Source organism: Rhamphochromis sp. 'chilingali' (assembly GCF_963969265.1).
Source record: "Rhamphochromis sp. 'chilingali' genome assembly, chromosome: 6".
NCBI lineage: Eukaryota > Metazoa > Chordata > Actinopteri > Cichliformes > Cichlidae > Rhamphochromis > Rhamphochromis sp. 'chilingali'.
This window is the reverse complement of record NC_137933.1, coordinates 10,389,463-10,413,422: the sequence shown is the minus strand read 5'-3', so window position 1 is coordinate 10,413,422 and position 23,960 is coordinate 10,389,463. Positions and strand designations below refer to the sequence as shown.

The following is a 23,960-nucleotide window of genomic DNA, read 5'->3' as shown; positions in this document are numbered from 1 at the left end:
CTTTTCTTTGTTCAAATGTATATTTCCAGCTTAGATTTAGAATAGAACAGGTTGATGCTTTGGACCCTGAAAAAATCCAGTTGATGAATTTGTGCTGTCCATGACCTGCCAATAGGGCTTTGGCATTTCGTAATAACATTATCAATTAATGATAAGTGTGACTCGTAATCTGTGCTCATTTCTTCCCCCTGTTTAGGCACATTCTAATTATCCATGAAATAAGGGACAGGTGTTGCTGTATGTAATAAAAATAAAAGGCAGCTATGGATTTCTATTAGCACATGAAAGTTATAATAAATTCAGTATTTTTATTGATGATATTTCTAGTCCAATCTTTCCCGTTTGAGGAGGTTTTCAGAGCCTCGGGGAAAAGAACCTTAACTGAAGAGAAAACAAAACAAAAACAAAACAAAAACAAAAGAAAACAAAAGAAGAGTCAAAGCAGTGTTCTCAAAGCCAAAGTTATAATGAAGTCCGCACAGACGTGCAGCTATCTTCTCTAGCTGCAAAAAACGCTGCAAAAAAAAGGGGTTGCCACAGTGGAGTAGCCTGTATGTATGAATTGGCAGGTTTTAGACCGGATGCCCTTCCTGCCGCAACCAAAAAGGGATTCGTCTCCTCCCAGGACTGAACCAGGGATCTTTTACTTGTTAAATGAAAGTGTAAGCTCAAATATAAAATTATACTGTATAAAAACAGTTGGTGGATATTGTATAGACTTTTATGACTCAATAGAAATCTTTTTTTAGTGGAAGTATACTGCATTGAAATTTTAAATCGGATATCGACTATTTTAATTGTTTCCACCAACCATTTCACAGTTGCTTCTTCCTCATAAATATCGGCTGTGTGGGTAAAATATGGCAATATGTCGTTCTGCATTCTAGACACAATTAGCAAGTTGCCATGCAGTCACCAATTAACCCAACAAGCACAATGTAGTTTTGTACTTTAACCCAACCAAGTAGCAAATAAAAAGAAAGACAGGAAAAAGAGGTCCAGGCTTTTGGGAGATTATGTAACTTTATATTAAATATTCCCTACTGTTTTTTGGTAATCTTTGATAATGCCAAGCTCAGACTGCACACACCACTGGCTCTGCCTGGCTAGCTGAAGCTGTTTTGCTTTGATTTCTCTAATGATTCTGCCTAAAATGTGATCTAACTCAGTCAAACAGTACTTTTTTATGTGTTTAAATACAAAAAAAATAAATAAATAATGAGAGGAAGAAGAAAAAAATAAACTGCTTAACTCCTGTATTAGCAACAGCCTTCATCAGACATTTCCTGTTGCTTCTTATGCAACTTGAACATAGGGTGAAGAGAAATTTCAGAGTATTCTTCCCTGCAAAAATGTTTTATTTCATCATCATATTTCTGGGATGTCTTGATTAAACAGCCCTTGTTAAGTCATGCTATAGCATCTCAGCTGGGTTGAAAATTTTTCCAACCATCCTGCCATTGATTTACTTGTGTGCTTTGGTTCATTGTCTTGTTGCATCACCCAGTTTTCTCCTAAGCTTCAGGTCCAGGCTTGCTGCTCTTATGTTCTCTATTCCCCCTGAAAGACATTTGAAAACCAAACCCACTACAACACAGTAAAGTATTCATAAAGCAGAGAACACACACACCCTTTTCCCTGTGCAAGCATTCTACAAATAGACAAATGATTGGATTTAAAGCACATTCTCTAAAGCATTAGCATATCTAAAGTTTAGAGAAAATAATTGCATTTGTGGATGCAAACAGGTTTTTGGGGGTTTTTTTTGTTTTTTTTCAAAGCACAAGAAGTTTATTACGTTTATATCGGCAAAGTCAGAGCAGGCAAAAAAACAAAACAAAACAAAAAAAACCCAAAGTGAGGCCTGAGTGAAAGGATTAAGAGAAGAAGAGGGCCCAGAGCAAGAGCTGCTGCTGGTCTGATAACTTTGCTGAGGAAACTGATTCACATTGGCATTTGGCAGACATCAAACCATTACCACTCGCAGAGGACATAAGGAAAAATAAACCGACAGTTCACCCGACACCCGCCCCTTCAAAATATAGCTTGAAACCACAGCACACACTGGTTCAAATATTCTTTTGTTTTTAGAGCTGCAGCTCACATCAGCTACAGCCACTTAACTTGATTTATACATGGCTCACCAAGCTTATTTAGCCAGCTCCCCGAGTTAGTTTATATGGCATTGATGATCAGTAAATTAACCTGATAGAAAGGGTATATTTTCAGTGCCAACCTGAATAAGCTACAGCACTTTGCCTCGAGTCCTTTTTTTCTGTTAGGTGCTAGAAATGAATGCCTAAAATCCTACACCAAAACATTTAATTGTCTGTGAGCACAGTTCATGTTTGCACTCAGTAATTACTGAATTACAAGTAATGACTCCTTGAAATTAAACAGTGATGGATCATTAAGATCCATTTGGGATTTTTTTTGTCTCTAGATTTAACATACCAGTAATGACTATGGCTCAATATTCAACCTATTACCTTTGTTCATTTTAATGGTTTTTAACAAGTAGTGGTAGAAAAATCAGCATAAGCTTTAAATTTGATTTAGTAATTTAGGACTGACAGCATGCATAGGAGTAAACATGAAACATAAGCCTAACAGTCTCAGGCGTGAAAACAATGATCTTAATTGTCTGTATTTGGAAAATGACCAAATAAATGCAGAATGTCAAGAAGAGAGGAGTCAAAGAATGTCAAAATACTGAAGAGGTATTTCATAGAGTATACTTATATCATACCCTGATCTAAATGAGTGATATTCAAGTGTTGAGTGAGTGACTATGTGCCATGTAGGGTTACAGTACTGAACGTCAATAATGTAAATTCAGGTGACCATTTGGTGTGTCATGAAGCTTTTACTGAAGCTAAAAATCATAAACTCAATTACACTTTAATCAATGAGGAAAAAAAAAAAAAATTATGGGTCGAGTGGCACCTCTACAGCACTTGACCTATTAAACATCCTTCATCTGATAGAAAAAGCTGGGCAAAACATAAGGAGATGGCCTGTGTAACAACTTGTGTGTTCTTGAGCAGGACTGCTAGCGGTTATACTGATAAATGAGAAAAGGAGTCGAATGATGTGATTTCTAGACCATTCGGCTACAGTCATGAGCCCCTTTAGAGACACCTGTTCAACTACTCGTTGATGCAAATATCTAATTAGCAAATCACACTGCAGCAACTCATGGTATACAGACATGCACAAGACAATCAAGACAAGTTCAAATCGAGCATCAGAATAGAGGAAGAAATATTGTCTGCATGACTTTGAAAGAGGGATGGTTGTTTGCGCCAGACAGGCTGGTCTGGGTATTTCAGAAACTGCTGATCTACTGGGTTTTTCCCCATGCAACCATCTCTTGGGTTTACAGAGAATGGTTAGAGAGAGAAAATGTCCAGTGAGCGGCGGTTCTCAGACAGAAAATGTCTTGTTGATGCCAGAGAATGGCCAGGCTACACATGGGCTAGGCTCCAGTCGTCCAATGACCCTGAACTGGATAAAGACAAGATAGCTAGTTGGGTGGATAGAAAAAATAAGCTCCAAGATTGTGACACTTTGTCAGAAAATCTTATGGTGAAAATTAAGGGGAAAAAAAAAAGACCCATGGAAAATGAAATTGAATATTTCACCACTGAGACCTCTAAATACTTGTTTAAAGAAAAAAACCATCAGCAGTTATGATGTGCATTTTGATGTCAAAAATGTTAAATGCCACAAGTGAGATATTGCCTCAGGAGCAGTTGACTGTACCGGCTGGCTGTGATGAATCAACAATCAATACGATAACCTGTGTGAAGCTTAATCTGAAGATAATCTATCCCAATTTTAGCAAAGATTGAAAAGAATTTGACCAATGACTTTGACCCTTTGCTTAGACACTATAGCACTTGGATCTAGAGGTGTTAAGAGACTTCAGAAAAGAATGGGTACCTACACAGCTATGCTGCTTGGCCACCAATAAACTTTTTGAGGGAATTCAAACTGAACCAGTGAGCAAAAACAATCAATTATCTGAGCTTGTTTGATTGAAAGCTTAAAGGTTTCAAGGGTTTGTGCCTTCAGCCATTTAGAGCCAGTACCCCTCAAAAGCCGGTCTTTGTATAAAAGTGGTTCCTCAACAGTTATTGCAAACTTTTTTGTAATGTAATGTCATTTTAGGCCAAGATTCAAGAGAAACACACACAAAAAAGGCTTCAAACAGCACAGTAGCACCAAGATCCAATAAGCCCTCATCTTCACCCTTCAATTACATCCTTGAAAATGGAGCTGATGACACTCCAGTACTTTTGCTATTTAAGGCCTTTTAATACACTTTATAGACACTTAAAAGGTAAATTATTAAATACTAAAACAAATACTCGCTTTGGGACAGAGGTCTTCTTCAGAAGAGATGCCATGATTTGATAACAGAACGTAAAATGTTTGCAATCCAATTTTTTTTTTTTAAAAATACCTTGCCTTTGCATTTTATTAAACCTAAATGGCCTTTCCTCCCAATACGTATTAGAGTACAAGATCATCCTGGTCACTTACAATACCAGTAGTTCTCTGCTCCTGATCTCTCGGGGACAAGTTCATACTTCATCCTAATCCCTCTTCACCATCAAAAATAAACCTGTATGTGTTTAACTTTGTATTTGTGAGTCAGGTGTCTGTACCCACTCAGCCCCACTTCAGCGTGGTTTAATGTGCCACAGCAACCCCCTGAGCTCTAATATCATCTGAGTCTTTCTTCATATTCTATTCTTAATGCGTCTGTTGCTGCTGAACTTTTCAGGCTGACAGGCGATAAATATTAATAGGAACGCATAATGGAATGAATATTGGGAATTATAATATACATAATATTAGGATGAGCAGTCTGAGTCTATCAAAATGATATTGTCAGATTTCAGTCCAACTTTCACATTGCTTTATACTTTTGAGTTTTTAAATGCGAATGATTTTTTATTTATTTTTTTTTTATAGATAAAAATCACTGAACAGCAGCTGCATAGAAAGAAAGAAGTAAAAATCAGAGAACTCATTTCCGTTGAGACATTGTGTCTCTGACATTGTGAGCTTCAGAATGTCATTTTCTGTGTTACAGGCTGGTGTTCGGTCTCTTTTGCAAATGAGCTTACCAGAGATCCTCATTAATCAGTTTGGGGGGGGGGGGGGGGGGGGGGGGTCTTGGCAGCGTTGGTGCAACACAAAAGAATATTTTTGTTTATGTTTTCTGTACATTTCTTGTTTTCACCAATTTTAAATAAGCCTGCGGCACATTTGACAGTGTTCTGTTTTGAATGAGTGTAGCGGTGGAAACAATGGGATAGTGGCAGCAGAGGGAGCTTGTTAAAAGAACAACAGCTCTGGCTTTCATGAGAAATGAGTATGCCGACGACTGAAGTCATGCTGTGCGAGGATCCGCAGACGCCGTGAGATGCCTGCACACAAATGCACATGCCTGTTCCTGGAATGGTGGTGTGAGAGCGAAACAACGTCCACGGGTACAGAAAGAGTTCTTTCATCCAACATGTGGTCACTTTTGGTAAACAGTGTTTGAGAAAAATGAGCAGCCATTTCTGTCTATGCTGTATTTTTTATAGGTTAAAGATGTGCTTTATTTACATATACAGAACGTCAGGTGTCTCCCTGGGCTTGCATTGAAAAATTAACATGAGAAAGATCGTGTTTTAGAAAGGAAAACTGGATTTTATTTAACTATAGCCGAAAACTTAAGAAACAGAAAACCTACACTTATTTTACACAATTACACATTTTATTGGCTTTTTTTTTTCTTTTCTAAATCGATTGAAGCAGTCAGTGAAATGCAGCGTGATGTTCATGCCTGGCATACACCGAGACCTTGATTTCAGTCCAGTCAGACTTGAATAGAGAAACATTTGAACCTAAGGACATTGATTTGACAGCTGCTCACTCATGAGTTGTCCCACAGTGCTTCACAGTGTTCCTTCAGATTCTTCCAGATCGCAGGCATTCAATCTCCTTCAACCCTGAATCTACCCTTACCATCAAATTTCATCAAATTTGAAGCAGGCTGGCATGAAAGGCAAATGATTACAATCTGCTCTCCTGATTGAACTCCACTAACCTTTCTGCCACAAATGTCTCTTTGAAAAGCACCATCAAATATCAAACTATTCCTTTTTCTTCCATCGGAAGGGCTGAGGGGTCCAGTCCACATTGCTTCATCTGGACTGCAACGTCAAACAGGTAGTCGTAGCATTCGCACCTGGAAAACACAGGAAAGATGCAACAGAAATTATTAAAACTAATATGCTTTTGCAAGATTATGACACAAAATAAATAAATAAAGCCATAAGCAGAGATGGTCTGACCTTTGCACTTTAGTAGAGGGGATTTGTGCAGTCAGGTAAAAGTCTTAAGTCCTGGAGTCTAAGTGGGTGTTGTACAAATTAGTTGCTTATCACGTCATGTAACCACTAGGTGGCGTTTTAGAGCACCCGCTATTTATATTTTACTGTATATCAAATGTAGAACAAACAATGAACATTTGTATCTCTGATAATGTTTATCACATAATGCCAAATTCCTGTTGAGAACAGGTGAAACTATATCAGTGAATATTGACATTGACAAAATTTGCCATGCTGCCACAGACATGCCCTGCAACAAAACCTCGAAATTTTTACAAGTTAGTTTAATCTAAAAGCTTTTGTTATGCTAACCAAAGAACAAGTATATAAGATTCAATCAAAATGGGGTGTTATTGTGTTTATTCTGTCACACAGGCCTAGAGAATGGTCAGCAACCATTTGGCAACCAGTCAGGAGGGAAAAGTGTTCATCACCCAGCTGGTTGCATACTGGTTGTTGGGAACAGTGATCAAAGGGGAGGTTTGGACACTAGCATGTGGCTATGGTCACCACTAGATTGGTTGGAATATGCCAACTTGTCGGCAAACAAACAGCTTGCCAAGCAGTATTGAAACTGTTGAAAAATGTGATGAACTGGAAACCGAGAACGTTCACCTTGAAAGTGAAAGTCCATCATGCTCCATCAATTTGGAAAACATTCCCTTGTACTCAGAAAAAAGTCAGTGTCTTGCATGCAAACTATAGCCGACTGCAGGAACTTCTAAAATAATCAGAAACCAATCTTTGAGACAGATTTCACCTGATGAAAGCCAGCAACCACTTGGGAGTACACATTTTTCGTTAGCAACCAGAGGTTGGCAGAGGGTTGCCTTTGTGACTGTGGTCTGAAAATGGCAAAAACCTGTTAAATTCAAAGTAGTGAACTTCCTGTTATATTGAGGCAGTGGTTTCAAAAATATTTCCTTTTTCAAAGCCATTCTTCATGATGCCGGGGCATGGCGTTAAATGAAAATGCAAATTTTTCATCATAAAGCATCATCTAGATCTGAAGGCTCTTCTGAGTAAGCTGGTAACTGTGCAGGGGCGGGTCTAGCAAAGTGTTGGCAGGGGTCCATGTAGGGCATTAAAAGGGAAAGGGGGGCACAAGGAAATACTTTCTTATTCTCATTTAAAATGTCTCACTTTTAAAAAAATAATTATCTGAGTCTTACAACAAACGATTGATAGATTGATACATATATACCATCAGAACAGTGTACATCACAGTCACAACAGTGTTTGTTTTCATTCAAAGGCTTTATGATTTTTCCTATAATGGCAGGCCGGTCTCTAGTCAAAATGCCCGGGACGATTTTTTTTGTCCCAGTCCAGCTCTGTATGCAGCTCATCTGCAGTCTGGTGTTACCTACATCTTCCTATTCAGAAGGCAGAATTTCTGAGTTCTGAGTACAATCGAAAGCACCACGACTGCAGTTTTTTGTGTTGCATGTAAAAAGCGAGGATAGAATGGCTAGGATAAAGTCAGGCGTGGGATTTCTCTCGTGGAAATGTGCACATTATTTTTTCCTTTCTATTGGTAGGTGGCACAGTGCACTTGTGGCAAGTAAGCAAGCTAGAAGACTGGCAATCTTGCTGGGTATCCAGTTACGGAAGCAACACATTAACAAGAGAATTCTGAGTTAAACCAAAGTTACTTTCCCTAGTAACTAGTTACTCTGAAAGTAACGAGTAACTTGAAGTAACTGAGTTACTTTTGATAGAAGTAACTAGTAATGTAACTAAGTTACTAATTTAAAGTAACTTACCCAACACTGCTCATTAGTGATATGTAGATATGTTCGGGCTATCTTTTCATTAACCACAAGAGGTTTTGGACTGATTGGACAACGTATGTATGACTTACAACAACTTAAAATTTCATGGTGAAAGACAACCCTAATGGAAACTCCAAATCTTAACAATTCACCTTCTACGGAAAGTTTGACAAACTATACTAGAAATGTCAAAAACTTCATCAAAAGTCTTGTTTTGCATATCTTATCATGTTTATAGCAACAAGTGGAATAGTGCAGTGAAATAAATGCTCACATAGTCTTCGCTTTTTCCCACGACTCGCCCCACACATAGACACCATGCCTGCGGACAAGAACTGCACATGAATCTGGGTATTCTTCCATTGCCCGAGCCATCCGGTCTTTCAAGTCCTTCTCCTCTGGTGTATTTTCAATAATCGGCACAACCAGGAAGTCATCATACCTGTGTAAACATGACAAATGACACAAAGGCTGATAACTGCTAAAGTTGTTCCTTTTCACCCTTTTCCCACCAGAGTACAGTCAGATACATGCTCTATATGCTTGTTCTCGGAGGCTGACACTGCCATCAGCTTGCCAGAATCTTTGATTGGGTGGCAATCAAAAGGAGGCAACACAGTGAGGGTAAATCAAGCTTTGAACTTAAAATAGTTGAGCATGAACCCTGTGAGGAGTTGCTGTTTCTCTTATTTGCATTTTATAACCAGGTTTTAGACTGCTGATTAAACAAAACAACCTCAGACCTGTGCAGCATGTTAAAAGCTAAACAGTTCATCATTTAATATAATCTGCTGCCACCCTATTTCAACAGGGTTTAACCATGGTGCCAAAATTTCCTTCATTCATTCAGCTGTGTGGTTAGATAGCTATCAGTACATAACAATGAACACTGCATAAAAGGTTTCCTGACCAACATCAGGGTTATTGGGAAAGAGATGGCAATAAACATGGGCAAGATGATGATGTATAAATAGCCAACATATTAAAAAAAAAAAAAAAAAAAAAAAAACCCTCTTCAGCACATACTGCGGTTATGCTTTTCTTAACCCCGACCAAAACAATAAACCAAACATGTTTCCACGGAAAGCTCGCTGAACTACTAGGCAAATGCTGGAAATTTCTACTGCCAGATTGAAAGTACACGAGCTTGTGCCAAAACCCTGCCTCGACTTAATCATTCTCATTGGACAGGTTTCCACTTCATTTACCGTAATTGTTCTCAGCTCATGAGTTTGTTTGGGATACGTTGGATAACATAAAAATAAATAGTCTATACCAGGGGTCGGCAACCTGCGACTCTTTAGTCCTTCTATTGCGGCTCCGCGTGGTTTGGGAAAATAAATTACAAGTACTTAGCTGAAGTGTATTTTTTGTGTTAGTTCTTTTTAAACTTGTAGTTCTAAATTGGAAGATTATTGTGATTTTGAAATATAAAAATAAAATTATATTTTATTATTTTTCGTCGCTCAAAATAAGTGTCACACTCGCGGAAGCCGGTATACACGCTGAAACGCCATGCATTTACAGAGACTTTCAACCCCAGGTTGGCCAATTATGCACTGCAGACCACGCCCCGCCACACACATTTACCAGGTAAAATAAATATAAGTAAATAATATTTATGCAGAATTTTACAAATATTTATTTTTCATTTTTTAGTAAATGGCCTGTATTTGTATAGCGCTTTACTAGTCCCTAAAGACCCCAAAGCGCTTTACACATTCAGTCATCCACCCATTCACACACTGGTGATGCAAACTACACTGTAGCCACAGCGCACTGACAGAGGCGAGGCTGCCGGACACTGGCGCCACCGGGCCCTCTGACCACCACCAGTAAGCAACGGGTGAAGTGTCTTGCCCAAGTGTCTTGCCCAACGACCGAGACTGTCGGAGCCAGGGCTCCAACCGGCAACCTTCTGATTACAAGACGAACTGCCAACTCTTGAGCCACGATCGCCCCGTTGCATAGTAGCATAGTGCTTTATTCCGATATAAGGGTGGCGGCTCACAGCAGTTTTTGTTTGCTGGATCATTTTAGTTCAGCTGGGTGTCTTTCCTTTTTGTTATATTTCTTTAAGAGTTCAAAATGTGTTCGTTACATAAATAAAATGTAATTTTCTCTGTAGCACTTCATGGATTTCATAAGCAACACACTTTAGTTGTTCACAAAAAGCATAAAGGTAAAAAACAATACATACAGTGTTATCTTCATTTTAGATGTCAAAAAGTATTTGCAGCTCCCAGTGTTTTCCTTTGCATAGAAACCGGGTCCAAATGGCTCTTTGGGTGTTCAAGGTTGCTGACCCCTGGTCTATACGTAGCCTCAAGTTTAACATATCTAGTGTCAACCACTTCATTCAAGTTTGTGTTTCTACTCCTTTTCCGTGACCATATTTGCATAACAACTTTGTTACACCATGAGAAAATAAATAAATAAATAAATGCTTAGAAGCTCGTTGGACTTCACTAATCCTTGCTGCTTGATTACATACCGATAGTTTGTGCCTGAGGTGCCCTTACGAATCCCCTTGATCATCTCCTGGTGTGTTATCCTGAACTCTTTGCCAGGATAGAGCAGCGTTGCCATGACAGCAGCCTTCGAGTGGGTGTGTATAACTGCCTGTGCCCCTGTATTTTAGCAAAGGAAGAGGAGATTTTGATGTGTGAGTGTTGTCTATTGGTACAGTCTTTCGCAAACGATAATTTAAAATAAAATAAAAAGTTGTACCCTTCCCCTAACAATGACCTCAAGTTAAACTATGCTTAAGTTACAACTTAAACTGTAATAGTTTTATGTTGTGGATCTCTTTTAAAGTTATTATAGGGTAGGCTATTTCATTAAAGGTTGGCTTCTTATTACAATTCCTTTATTAAATACTGCTTTCATGAGTCTGAGCTTGTCTGCTTGCTAATAAAATCTGTTCCATATGGAAGACATTTATTTTGTAGACAATCTTGTGCTCGTCAATTCACATTTAATCTCTAAAAGAGAAACCTTTCTGGGTGTTATGCCCTTGAGTCAAAAGTCAGCGGTTGGTGTGTGTGCTGATTGAGCCACATAAGCAGAGTGATAAATAAGCTCAGAGTGAGACATCATTTCCACAAGAGATCTTTGTATCCTATGTGCGGAAATGGAGCGAGGGAGCGTCCTGTTCACTAACCTATCTTTGATGTACCCTTTCGCTTATGATGTCGTGAAAAAGTGCTCCGGCAGTTATTAAATAGGGACTAGTTCATGTTCACGCTAAGAGTGCTCTACACGTTCGCACCTCGGAAAACGTTCGTCTTTGTGAGTATTGACATGTGTAGAGACAGTCGTTATATGTGTTTACATGGAGCGAACTGTATGCTGATGTAATGTACATGTTAAGCTAGGCTAATCGGCAAGTTGTTATTAAGATGTGTGTTAACCAGCGATTCATTTTCATTTTTTCTCATATTCTAGTTACATAAAAACAAGAAAGTCAAGCCTTGTGTGGAAGACCTCTTCTATTTGTTCGCTAGCTGTCTAACCTCACAGGGTCACGTGTCGTGAGGGCAGCATAGTAAAAAGACGGAAAAGACGCCTATTCAGCGGGTTCAAACATACAGAGCTACTTTAAGCAACATGAGTCTACGCTCAGGAAGAAATTACCTAAAAGACTACGCTGCTGAAGAGCTAGACGAAGCAGCCGGTGGTGAACAGCAACCAGACGTTGCCACTCAACCAGCTACAACGCAGCAACGGTCTCAGCCATTCGACACCAAGTCGCAGCAATCCAGAACATCGACAAGGCGTTCTCAACGGACATCCTCATCAACAGCTTCTGCAGCTGCAAGGGCCTACGCCAAAGCTCAAGCAGCACGAGCTCAACTGGCCTTCGCTGAAAAGGAAGCTAATGCAATGAAACAGAGAGCTGAACTGGATGCTCATCTACATGTCCTCCAGTGCCAAAAAGCAATAGCCGCAGCTGAAGCAGAGGCCTCAGCCTATGAAGAAGCAGAGATTCAGAGCGGGGAGCTCTACGGAGAACTTTGTGAGGAAGCTGAGCCCATCAGTACAGTGCACCGCACTAACGAATATGTTCAACAACAATGTGAGTTACTCTACCCAGACACTCAGCACGACTCAGCACAGCCTCCTAAAGGAAATTGCAATGAAGTAGATGCACAAGACAGTACACAAATAACTAATCCTTTTATAACCAACACTCAGACGAAAACACCACCTGTAAATAGAGAAAGGAAACAGGAGCAAACAGTGAACACTGGTGTAGTCGACACGTACTGGTCCAACTCCACAAAGCACACCCCCAACCTTAACAACTGTGTACCTGAATCAAGTGAAATGCAACAGTTTGCAAAATACCTAATTCGCAAAGAACTAGTCAGCACAGGTCTCTTGCAATTTGATGACAAACCTGAAAACTATTGGGCATGGAAAACCTCATTCACCAGCGCAACCAAAGACCTAAATTTGTCTCCAAGAGAGGAATTAGACTTGCTAACAAAATGGTTGGGTCCAACATCATCCGAACAGGCTAAGCGCATTCGTGCTGTACACACCCTCAATCCTGCTGCAGGTGCGAAGATGGTCTGGCAACGCCTTGAAGAGTGCTACGGCTCACCTGAGGCTATTGAGGACGCACTCTTAAAAAAGGTAGAGGACTTTCCCAAACTCACAAACAAAGACAATGTTAAGCTGCAGGAACTTAGTGACATCTTATTGGAGCTACAGTGTGCTAAACAAGATGGTGCACTCCCAGGACTTGCTTACCTGGACACAGCTAGAGGAGTCAGGCAAATAGTGGAAAAACTTCCCTTCAACCTACAGGAAAAGTGGACAACTGTAGGAACACAGTACAAGGAGACTCATAGTGTGTCATTTCCTCCTTTCTCAGTTTTCACACAATTTGTCCAGCGGCAAGCGAAAATGAGGAATGACCCAAGCTTTGCTATGTCCAAGGCCAACACCCATGTCCCTTCTCCCACAGAAAAGCTGAGGTCTTATAGTCGCAAACCTACCGTGTCAGCACACAAAATGGACATTACGGCAGAGCCGGACCAGAATAATCTCAGTCCAAAGAAAATGGAGGAACCGGATCGCCAGTGCCCAATCCACAAAAAACCACATCCACTCAAAAAGTGTAAGCTCTTTAGAGACAAACCTATTGAAGAAAGACAAGCCTATCTCAAAGAGCACCACATATGCTACAGATGCTGTGGGTCTGTCCAACACATTGCAAAAAACTGTAAAGCAATGGTTAAGTGTATTGAATGTGACAGCCTCAAACACTTATCTGCAATGCATCCTGGTCCTACTCTTGCCCCTAAGAGTACTACACCAGGAAACAACGACAATGAAGAGCAAACTGAGAGCTCACCTTCAGTCGAGTCGAAGTGCACAGAGATATGTGGCCAAGGTGACAGCCCACGTTCATGTTCTAAGATCAGTTTGGTCAAAGTGTATCCCGCAGGCCAAAAAGAGAGAGCTATAAAAATGTACGCGGTAATAGACGATCAGTCCAACAGGTCACTGGTTAAGTCAGAGTTTTTCAGCCTTTTCAAAATCAATGCCAAACCCACTCCATACACCTTAAAGACTTGCTCTGGCAGAGAACAAGCCTCAGGTAGGAGAGCTGTAAACTTCTTCCTCGAGTCCTTGGATGGAGAAGTCAACATCCAGCTACCCCCTTTAATTGAATGTGACTCTGTTCCAGACAATAGATCTGAAATACCCTCTCCAGAGATTGCCCAGCATCACCCACATCTTCTTCCAGTGACAGATAACATCCCACCTGTCGACCACCACGCCCCAATCCTTTTACTCCTTGGAAGGGACGTCATCAGGGTCCATAAGGTACGTGAGCAAATCAACGGACCCAATGATGCACCATACGCCCAAAGGCTAGACCTGGGTTGGGTTATTGTGGGGGAGGTGTGTCTAGGAAAAGTGCACAGTCAGTCAGAGGTCAATGTCTATAAAACACACACCTTAGATAATGGACGTGCATCCTATTTTGAGCCTTGCCCAAACACAATTCACGTTAAAGAGAATTATGGGGTCACTATGAATGCAACCTGCATCACAGACGATTTGGGACACTCTGTGTTTGTTAGATCTGAGGGTGATAACAAACAAGCCATGTCTATCGACGACAGAGCATTCCTGACAATAATGGACAGTGAAGTTTATCAAAACCAAGAGAACAGCTGGGTTGCACCTTTACCCTTTCGCTCACAGAGAAGGAGGCTCCCTGACAACAGAGAACAAGCCCTAAAACGCCTCTGCTCTCTCCGAAAGACTTTGGAAAAGAGACCAGAAATGAAAGATCACTACATCCAATTCATGCAGAAAATGTTGGATAACGACCAAGCCGAGCCTGCCCCTCCTCTGCCACTAAGTAAAGAACATTGGTATCTGCCCACGTTTGGGGTATACCACCTACAGAAGCCACAACAAATACGAGTCGTGTTTGATTCAAGTGCAGAATGTGATGGAATTTCGCTCAATCAAGTGCTTCTTGGCGGACCTGATTTGAACAACTCCCTATTGGGAGTGCTGTTGCGCTTCCGCAAAGAGCCCATAGCCCTGACAGCCGATGTGCAGCAAATGTTTTACTGCTTCGTTGTGCGCGAAGACCACAGAGATTATCTGCGTTATCTGTGGTATGAGGACAATGACATTACAAAGAGCATAGTTGAGTTTAGAATGAAGGTCCACGTGTTTGGAAACAGCCCGTCACCCGCTGTTGCCATCTACTGCATGAGACAGGCAGCACAGCAGGGAGAACGAGAACACGGATCTGAGGCAAGACAGTTTGTTGAGCGTCAGTTTTATGTTGACGATGGTCTCACATCAGTCGCCACGCCAGAGGAAGCAATCAACCTGCTCACAAGAACGCAAAACATGTTGGCAGAGTCTAACTTGCGCCTTCACAAAGTGGCATCAAACTGCAGTCAAGTCATGGAAGCTTTCCCTGTTGAGGATCGTGCAAAGGACCTGAAAGATTTAGACCTAGGAGTAGACCCTCTTCCAGTTCAGAGAAGCTTGGGACTCTGTTGGAACCTACAATCTGACAGCTTCACTTACCAGGTGTCAAATGAGAGCAAACCATTCAAACGGAGGGGAGTATTGTCGACAGTTAATAGCCTCTATGACCCTTTGGGATTTGCTGCTCCCATAATAATGCAGGGCAAAGCATTACTCAGAGAACTGTCATCTGATGGAAAAGACTGGGACACACTCTTACCCCCTGAGAAACAGGAGAGGTGGGACTTATGGAAAGACTCTTTGCAAGCCCTTGAGAACCTCCAAATACCAAGGTGCTACAGCCCAGGTACGTTAAGCACAACGAAAGTGAAAGAACTTTGCATTTTCTGTGATGCCTCCACTGTCGCTATAGGTGCAGTAGTCTATCTGCGTACAGTTGACAGTGAAGGACAGTGTCATACTGGGTTTGTGATGGGGAAGTCTAAACTCGCACCCCGCCCCGCACACACTGTACCACGCCTGGAACTATGTGCTGCTGTGCTCGCGGTGGAAATGTTTGAGCTCATCAGAGACGAGTTAGACATTAAAGTAGACAATGTGACTTTTTACACAGACAGTAGGATTGTGTTGGGGTACATACACAACACCTCCAGACGATTCTACATGTATGTTGCCAACAGGGTTACGCGCATTAGAGCATCCACCCATCCGAGTCAATGGCATTATGTACCAAGTGAGTTAAATCCACTGACCCTGACAGTCCTGCAGTACTCACTCCAGCAGTGCTACTAACGCAGAAGATGAGTGCTGTGTCTGCTCCACTTGGGAACTGTTCATCAGGGCAGTTGTTTGGGAAACAATGGAAACATGTTCAACACCTTGCTGATACCTTTTGGAAAAGGTGGAAAGGAGAATATTTGTCCACCTTACAAAGTCGTGCAAAATGGACAGAGACTAGACCTAATGTCAAACAAGGAGATGTGGTCCTGCTAAAGGACCCCCAAGCCAGCAGGAACGAATGGCCCATGGGACTAATAGTAAAAACATTCCCCAGCAGCGACAAGAAGGTCCGAAAAGTGGAAGTGCGGACTGTAAAAGATGGGACTGTTAAAATGTTTCTCAGACCAGTTTCAGAGATTGTTGTTTTGCTTGCAGAGACTGAATGAATATTCTTCAATGCTAGATGATGTTTGAATATGTTGTATTGATGTTTATTGTGATATAATGTGTGTATATCAAGCGGGGAGTGTTATGCCCTTGAGTCAAAAGTCAGCGGTTGGTGTGTGTGCTGATTGAGCCACATAAGCAGAGTGATAAATAAGCTCAGAGTGAGACATCATTTCCACAAGAGATCTTTGTATCCTATGTGCGGAAATGGAGCGAGGGAGCGTCCTGTTCACTAACCTATCTTTGATGTACCCTTTCGCTTATGATGTCGTGAAAAAGTGCTCCGGCAGTTATTAAATAGGGACTAGTTCATGTTCACGCTAAGAGTGCTCTACACGTTCGCACCTCGGAAAACGTTCGTCTTTGTGAGTATTGACATGTGTAGAGACAGTCGTTATATGTGTTTACATGGAGCGAACTGTATGCTGATGTAATGTACATGTTAAGCTAGGCTAATCGGCAAGTTGTTATTAAGATGTGTGTTAACCAGCGATTCATTTTCATTTTTTCTCATATTCTAGTTACATAAAAACAAGAAAGTCAAGCCTTGTGTGGAAGACCTCTTCTATTTGTTCGCTAGCTGTCTAACCTCACAGGGTCACGTGTCGTGAGGGCAGCATACTGGGTATAAAAACAAACAAACAAAAGGAAACTTGACTTAAAATAAATAAAAACAGAACAAACTTCTTGAGAGTTTATGGTTTTCTACAATTGAATTTTGTTTCCATGACAAAACGGTGTACCCACTTAAGTGAACATAATCACAGCATTTAGTACATGAATCAGGAGCATGCACCACTCCCACATTTCATTTAGCTTTTTAAATTAGAAAACATCTGTAATTAAAGAAGTCTTTTCTTTTTTCTGTGTGCTGTACTAAATCATCACTCAGACTAAAAGAACTGCTTCATTTAAAAGATCACTTACAGATCTTTTTCTTTTTTTAATTGGTGTATGCAAATAGTGGCTAACGTGGGTGGTAAGCATTGTGCAAAGAGCGACTAACCTCTCATAGTATAGGCGTTCATAAAAAGTGGTGTGCACTGGCTCTTCTTCAATGTCTTCCAGGCAGGAGGACAGCTGATGTCCCTCTCCTCCATGTCACAAACAAACATATCTTCTGGCTGAAGAACAGAGTTTCAAAACTGTTGATCACTCACATCAATCTGCTCTCTATTGGGCAGAACAAAGTTTCACACCACTTACAGTCTCCTCACCTGGATTCTCTCTTTCTGAACACCTGATGGTGCAATGTAGATCTGGTCTCTGTAAGTTTTACAGCAAATACAGTTAATATCATGAGGATAACGTAGTACATCCTTCTGATGTGAACCTAGAAGTTATTTCTTCATAACTCCATGAGAAACTAAGGGTTTCCACGTCAGAAAAAAAAAAACTAGTAACTTAAATTTAGAAGGTATTGCATGGCGGCTCAAAATTTGACGTTACTTTTCCATGTTCATAATTCCATCAATTTTGGCACAATCTCCAACACCACTGGCTCAAATGCAGCCCTGAACCAAGACACAGCCTCCACTGTGTTTTACAGATGGCAGAAGACAATGCTGTAGCTGTCCCCATGCATTTTTAGTCCACTTCCTGTATACCACAGCCTTTTTTTCTCCACCCTTTCCCTTTCTTAAGAACCATTTCTGACGAGTCTTCTGCAAACACTAGATGGACCAACTGAGGGCTAGAGGCATCTCCAAGTTCCTGCATCAAGTCTTTGCTTTTCCTATTTCCTAAGGACATGACTCAAAAAAAATGTTTATCTGCTGAATATCATCTGCTTGCATTTTTAAGCCAGCTGCTTCTTTTGTCCTTTACTTGTCCAGTTTACTCAAATTTTTTAAATGACACTGCGCACCATGTGGACATACGTTTTCACTTAATAGCTTTTTTAAGAAATCACGTCACTGGTGCAAAATCACTTTATATTGTACCATCTTTTGTAGATTCACCTAAAGAAATTGGAACAAATGATTTCCAAGACGTACAAGAAAGTCTGTCTCTTGGAATCAAACTATATCCAAGGACAAAAAATATGAAAAGGGGTGGTTCAAGACTTTTGCAATCCAATTTCACTTTTTTCTTTTTCCACCAGTTAAACACAAAGTTGGCTCAGAGTTTGGCCGTTCAGCTGGAGCACTTTATTGCTCTGCCTTTCCATTTACTTGGAACCGTCTTTGAACTGCAGTGTAAATATCACAACTGTTATGTGTGTAAATATCATGTGACATTTCCCTAATACAGCATTCTCTTTGTTAGAAAACCTGGTATTCTATAGCCTTGTTCACAAGACCTGATGGAACAAAGCCTGGAGTGAAATGCAAACAAATGCAAGTGGCAGTGTTAAATAGAGAAACTCAGCTGATTCCCTCAAAATCTCTGAAACAACCTTTCTTTTTGCTTAAATGTTTTGTGCCTTGACATTTCCCAATAGAGTCTAGTAGATGGAACCATTGTTCCCGTCTTTATCTAGCAACAAACATTTCCAGATAGAGGAGTAGCTTATTGATTTTGAGTGCAAGTTTCGGTGAGGCTGCCTCAGGCTGTGAGTCATTTCTGAGTCAAACCAAAGCAGCTGTGAAGAGGAGGGTGGGGGGCAGGAGAAAAAGGCAGAAGAGCTTAAAATTCAGCCCTGCGCTTACAGCAAACAAAAAAACCCCGAACAACAACACACTTTTGTGTAAAACAACACTACTGCATAATGTATTCTGGCTGCCTGATCGATTCAACATTAGGTCCAATACATATGATTTGTGTTGTTTGGTGATATTTTCTTTTTATCATCACAAAATGCACTGAGGTGATAAATGTCATGGCCGTAAATTACCACGGCATACTCCATCTGTAATGACACAAGCCTGCGTCAAATTTGTCCTATTTTTTTTGGCGGGCGGGCGGGGGGGGGGGTATGATGTTAAAAATAAAAAAAAAAAGTCAAACTGAAAGATAGTTATTCTGTCAAACTGCAGGCTTTTTGAGGAATGATCCAAAGTGGAGCTTACAACTGCTCATTTTCTATTTGAATCTAAAGGTATAATCATTCAACAAGATGGAAAACTCTCCCTCAAATCATTTTAGAGTTGCCAGTGTGCATGAAGCTGTGGCTGAATGGTTATCTGGCTTCACTGGAAGTTTCATCAAGTTACCTTGCTGGCTTAAATAAATGTCTGCCATTCCACTCTTCAAAGACATTTGCTAATGGGAGGTGCTTTCTTTGTAGCTGCCTTCCAAGACAACATAGTTCAAAGATGCTTGTAATAACCTGTCAAAGCCTTCGGTTTGAATTCTGTTTCATTACAGCAAAACTACGGCCTTCTGCTTTTAACCTAGATTCACACACACTGTCAAAACTAATATAACAAACTCCCTATTAGCCTCACCGAATCCTGAATCACTGCCATGCACACACATCCACCAACAAAAAATATTTTTTGGCATCTTCGGCGTTTCCAAAGACATTCGTATTAACGGTGTGCCAATCAGTAATTTTAACAGGAAATATCCTTCACAGATGAGCAACAGAGGATAAGCCTCAACATTTCCAATATTTCACAATGCTCTGCATTGTAAGTTGAAAAAAAATTAAAAATTTACATACGAACCCTTGTTTCAGACTTATCCCTCCACCCGTCCCAGTCACCCATCCCAGCTGGTAGAAGAGCCGACATAACTCAGGAATGAGGACACGTGGATGGTCCTTGTCCTGTAACAGACGCAAAAGTGTAACTTGAGTAACAACAGTTGAACACGTTGCGTCAGCCAGCGTCAAGAAAAGTAAAAACTCATGCACTGCATTTTAAACTTTGAACGCTACAACATTTACACGGCGAACTTCAGTGTCTGCTGATACTTAAAATTGAACGGTATTTGCACATAAAGATAAAATTAACTAGATATTCACAGATAGGGTGGTTAAGAGCCAGATACTTTTTTCCCCACCTCAATATGAAGCTTTGTTTCCCCGGCACAAAAGAATAAATAAATACCAATTAAATTACAACTACCAGTAGCCTATTTGCTTTTAATGTTATACCAAGATACAATCACTTTTTATTGTAGCAAATCAAGGTTTAGTAATGTGGCAACTACATTAACAGTGGAATTTATGTCTGTAAGCAGTACTTCAAATTGCCATAGCAACAGTTCATAGAAAATTATTTGCATATAAAGACCAAAAATGAAAGTCCTCTTTTTTGACAGCTTTACAACCATATCAATCATGGCAGTTCATACATTAACCTTATTAGAAAAATGACATAAAAATCAGGCTTACAGCATTTTATATATCCATAATGTAAATTATATAGATTTAGTTTACGAAGACAAACGTTTTCACCGATTCTTTTAACTACAGCACCCTTCGAACCCTCAGCTGGGCCAATAGATTTTAAACGCGCACATCATTAAGCCGTCTACCTCACTAACATCACGCATGAAGCTCAGCTGTAAAGTTACAACCAACAAACTACTCTCTGCATTGTCACTGGAATTCAGTGAGTGATGCAGAAATATAAATGTGACTGAAACTTGATTCTAAATCTGCTGCCAAGTCTCTTGTACTCTGGAATTGTAGCTACTAAAACACACAGTGCAACACCTAGAAAACCGACACAATCAACTCCTTTTATTTCCCCGTGGGTGAGTCATTTTTCAAACTAATTCAGTTAATACATCCTAAGCTCCAAGGTGTGACTGTTGTATTAGCAAGGATAACACAAAGTGCATCAAAATAATTAACTTCAATTAAAATGTTTATTATTTTATTTTATAATTTTTAGCAGCATTAACTTCCTGTCTTTTGCATTTTACTGTAACAGTTTTCAAATTCTCACAAGTTTTTAATCACCATCTCGCTTAAGAAAGGCATTTAGAAGACTTCAGTTTATACAAATACCTTAACATAAATAAATAAAAATCTCTCATGTCACGCACTACACTTGCCTGCTTTTCAGTGGTCTCTTGACCTGCATCTTGAAAGTCATCGCCGGTGCCGCAAAAAGACGACATCTCCTGTCAAAACAGTTAACGGCATTTAAAAGATGTGTCATAATGTCAACAGAAACTGGGCAACGTAATCGGTAACACTTTATTTGGTGGAAGGAGGAAGAGCGAAGTGATTTAAGGTCAAAAGGGAAAAGGATCAAGGAGGAAGAAGAAAGAATTACAGTTGGACTAATTTCCCTTATTCTTTATTCTCCCACATGTCAGTTTCCAAGAACTGACATGTGGTTTCCTTTGATCAATCTTAGATGCTGAGTAACATGTAAAAGGTTATGCTCCAGCTTGAAATCCCTTGAAAACACATTGTTAAATGTATTTTCCTATTATGCAAGCATTTAGGCTCTTTTCTTTCATTAAGACAAAAATTTTCCATGCCTCACTAGATTCAGAACCAAATACAATGATTTATATTGCATTTCAGCACAGGCGAGTGAGAGCAGCATGGCACTGGCATTAATAAATAGAAAGCACTATCATTAGTTTCACGATGAAGTGCGAAGGAGTTTCTTTTATTTGGAGACACATCGTCAATGAGGAAATGAAAAGCAATCAGCAAAGCAGACCATGACAGACAGTCTTTCATATTTACAGCTTCCCATGGTCACACCGTCTGCACGGGCATTAAGCACTGCGTGAACGGTTTGTTTTATTTGTGACTGCCTTTACTTTTAATGGATGATTTTTTTTTTTTTTTTAAAGGAACTTCTTAGCAAATCTTTTGCTAAATATTAACACCCAACTAAAACAAATTAACACACTGGTTTAACATAGTTGCATAACCTAACTGTAACTGATGTCTGCAAGCTACAGCTATCCAGAAATGGCTGAAGTTGAATGTTGGATGAATTTCGCAGTGTGGATCACACTAATTACAGTTAACTGTTTCCTTTATTCTGCAGTACAGCACTAAAAGTCCATCTGTCCTGTATTTTTTTTCCTTTTTTTTTTTTAATTTTTAATTAAAAAAAAAAAAAAAAAAAATTAAAATGGCCAAAAGTTGCTTTCTGTCTTTGCTTCCTACATTTTCACATGGAAAGGTAAATTTATGTCACAGACATTCAAGAAAGAGATAAATAATAAACCTTTATTTCAAGTAAATATATAAGGGATAGGGATTTGTTTGTTTTTTTCCTCCATAGGGGACTTTTACATAATGAGGTGCTTGTTTATTCAAACATTCTTCTATATCACATTATTGAAATACCACAAAAAACACACAGATTCCTATTAAAGACTGTAACAAACTCATTCCACACTGCACAACGAGGAGCTTTGTTTTATGGCTTATCTGAGATTCTAACTGCACTGAAAGAAAGACATAGCGATAAATAACATAATATACATACATGTTTCTAGCATTTGCGATTCAACGTGCAGTAAAACTTTTGGCTTGCATAGCAGGTAGTTACGTACCGGTCTACTATTACAGAGGGGAAAAGCCTATTTTATGCCACATGCCAAACACTGGCAGTACAATTACTTAAAGGTTGTTGTAAATGTGCAATTCCAGTTTGAGAAATAAATAAATAAATACATATATTTATGGAAAATAAAACACAAAAGGATAAACCTTTAATATATTTTCTATCAGCCTTGTCATTCATTTCTGATATGCAGATTTTCACATCAAATATTAACTAATCCATTATATTCAAGACGTTTATCGTCATATACACCGCAAAACACAAGTGGTTACGCAGAACAATGAAATTCTTACTTTGCAGGTTCCCTTCACACAACTAAATAACAACTAACTAAAATGAAGAATAAACTTAACCCTGAGCATAGAGCATATATAACCACGGCGTACTTTTCAGTTCAGTTTCTAAAATCATACATACTGTCAATATAAATGCAGTTAAAGAACATACGTGGACTTCACATTTCACCTCAAGCATTACCCTGTGCACCACAACTACAAAGGTGACTTTTCGGTTTGTGTTGCAGTTTCCAATGAAATACAGGCTGCTTGCTAACCTACATAATATATATTGTCAAGTCGAACATATACCATTTGCTACACTGTGATGAAAACAATAAAATCTGATTTATCCGAGTCAGTTTACACCGACAGGAATAATTAGACAGCGCTGCTGTGCAAAACATAGCTTTGATGTTAACTTTGACAAGTGACAGCACATATGAAAGTCTTCTTCTTCGAGGAAACATATGTTATCGCAATGCTCACAACTCAGCATTCAGTGTGAGAAGATGCTCGTTCATCTCAAACAAGGGAGGATTAGGGGAGTTCATCAACTAAGTTCCTGAGGCTGAGCTCAGTCTGGTTGCACGAAAAGTTTGCAGTTGTACCATTTGTGCTAATAGCTATGGCTAACATGTAGCAGTGACGATAGCTTCGAAAAATGGTTCCCGAAGCGTGAAGTCTCGTCGTCAAACGTTAAAACAACGACTCGTTTACCTCGACTCTGTAAGATCAGTAAAATAAAAGTGTAAAATACACCCACTTACTGGACTTTTGGTGCTAAATCAGTCTGTGTGCGATATCAGCGTTCGGACGTCATCAATACGCGACGTGCACAAGCGCGCGTGCAAATACACAACACCGGATGTGATGGCTCATAAACTTTGGCATTTAAACATTTTCGCAGAGCCATCTGCGTTATACGAGCAGGGGGGA

At 39.9% G+C, this 23,960-nt stretch overlaps 1 protein-coding gene across 1 annotated transcript; it reads right to left on the bottom strand.

The window, feature by feature from the left end:
* Positions 1–5,576: 5,576 nt before the first annotated feature.
* apip (APAF1 interacting protein) lies at positions 5,577–23,878 on the bottom strand. Its single transcript, XM_080884745.1, has 8 exons — positions 23,792–23,878; positions 21,263–21,331; positions 19,924–20,024; positions 17,530–17,578; positions 17,319–17,436; positions 10,665–10,800; positions 8,445–8,612; positions 5,577–6,250 (listed from the first exon to the last, which is right to left on the bottom strand). Exons 2-8 carry the CDS (start codon positions 21,326–21,328, stop codon positions 6,151–6,153), a joined length of 738 nt encoding a protein of 245 aa, XP_080740871.1. The 5' UTR covers positions 21,329–21,331; positions 23,792–23,878; the 3' UTR covers positions 5,577–6,150.
* Between the last annotated feature and the right edge of the window lie 82 nt (positions 23,879–23,960).

Coding starts and splice junctions, on each gene's coding strand:
- apip (XM_080884745.1), bottom strand. CDS start 21,328: ATGTCGTCTTTTTGCGGCACCGGCGATGACTTTCAAGATGCAGGTCAA. Junction 8,613..10,664: donor ACCTCAGGCACAAACTATCG/GTATGTAATCAA, acceptor ATGTTTACACAG/GTATGATGACTTCCTGGTTG. Junction 6,251..8,444: donor TGGGAAAAAGCGAAGACTAT/GTGAGCATTTAT, acceptor TGTGTTTTCCAG/GTGCGAATGCTACGACTACC.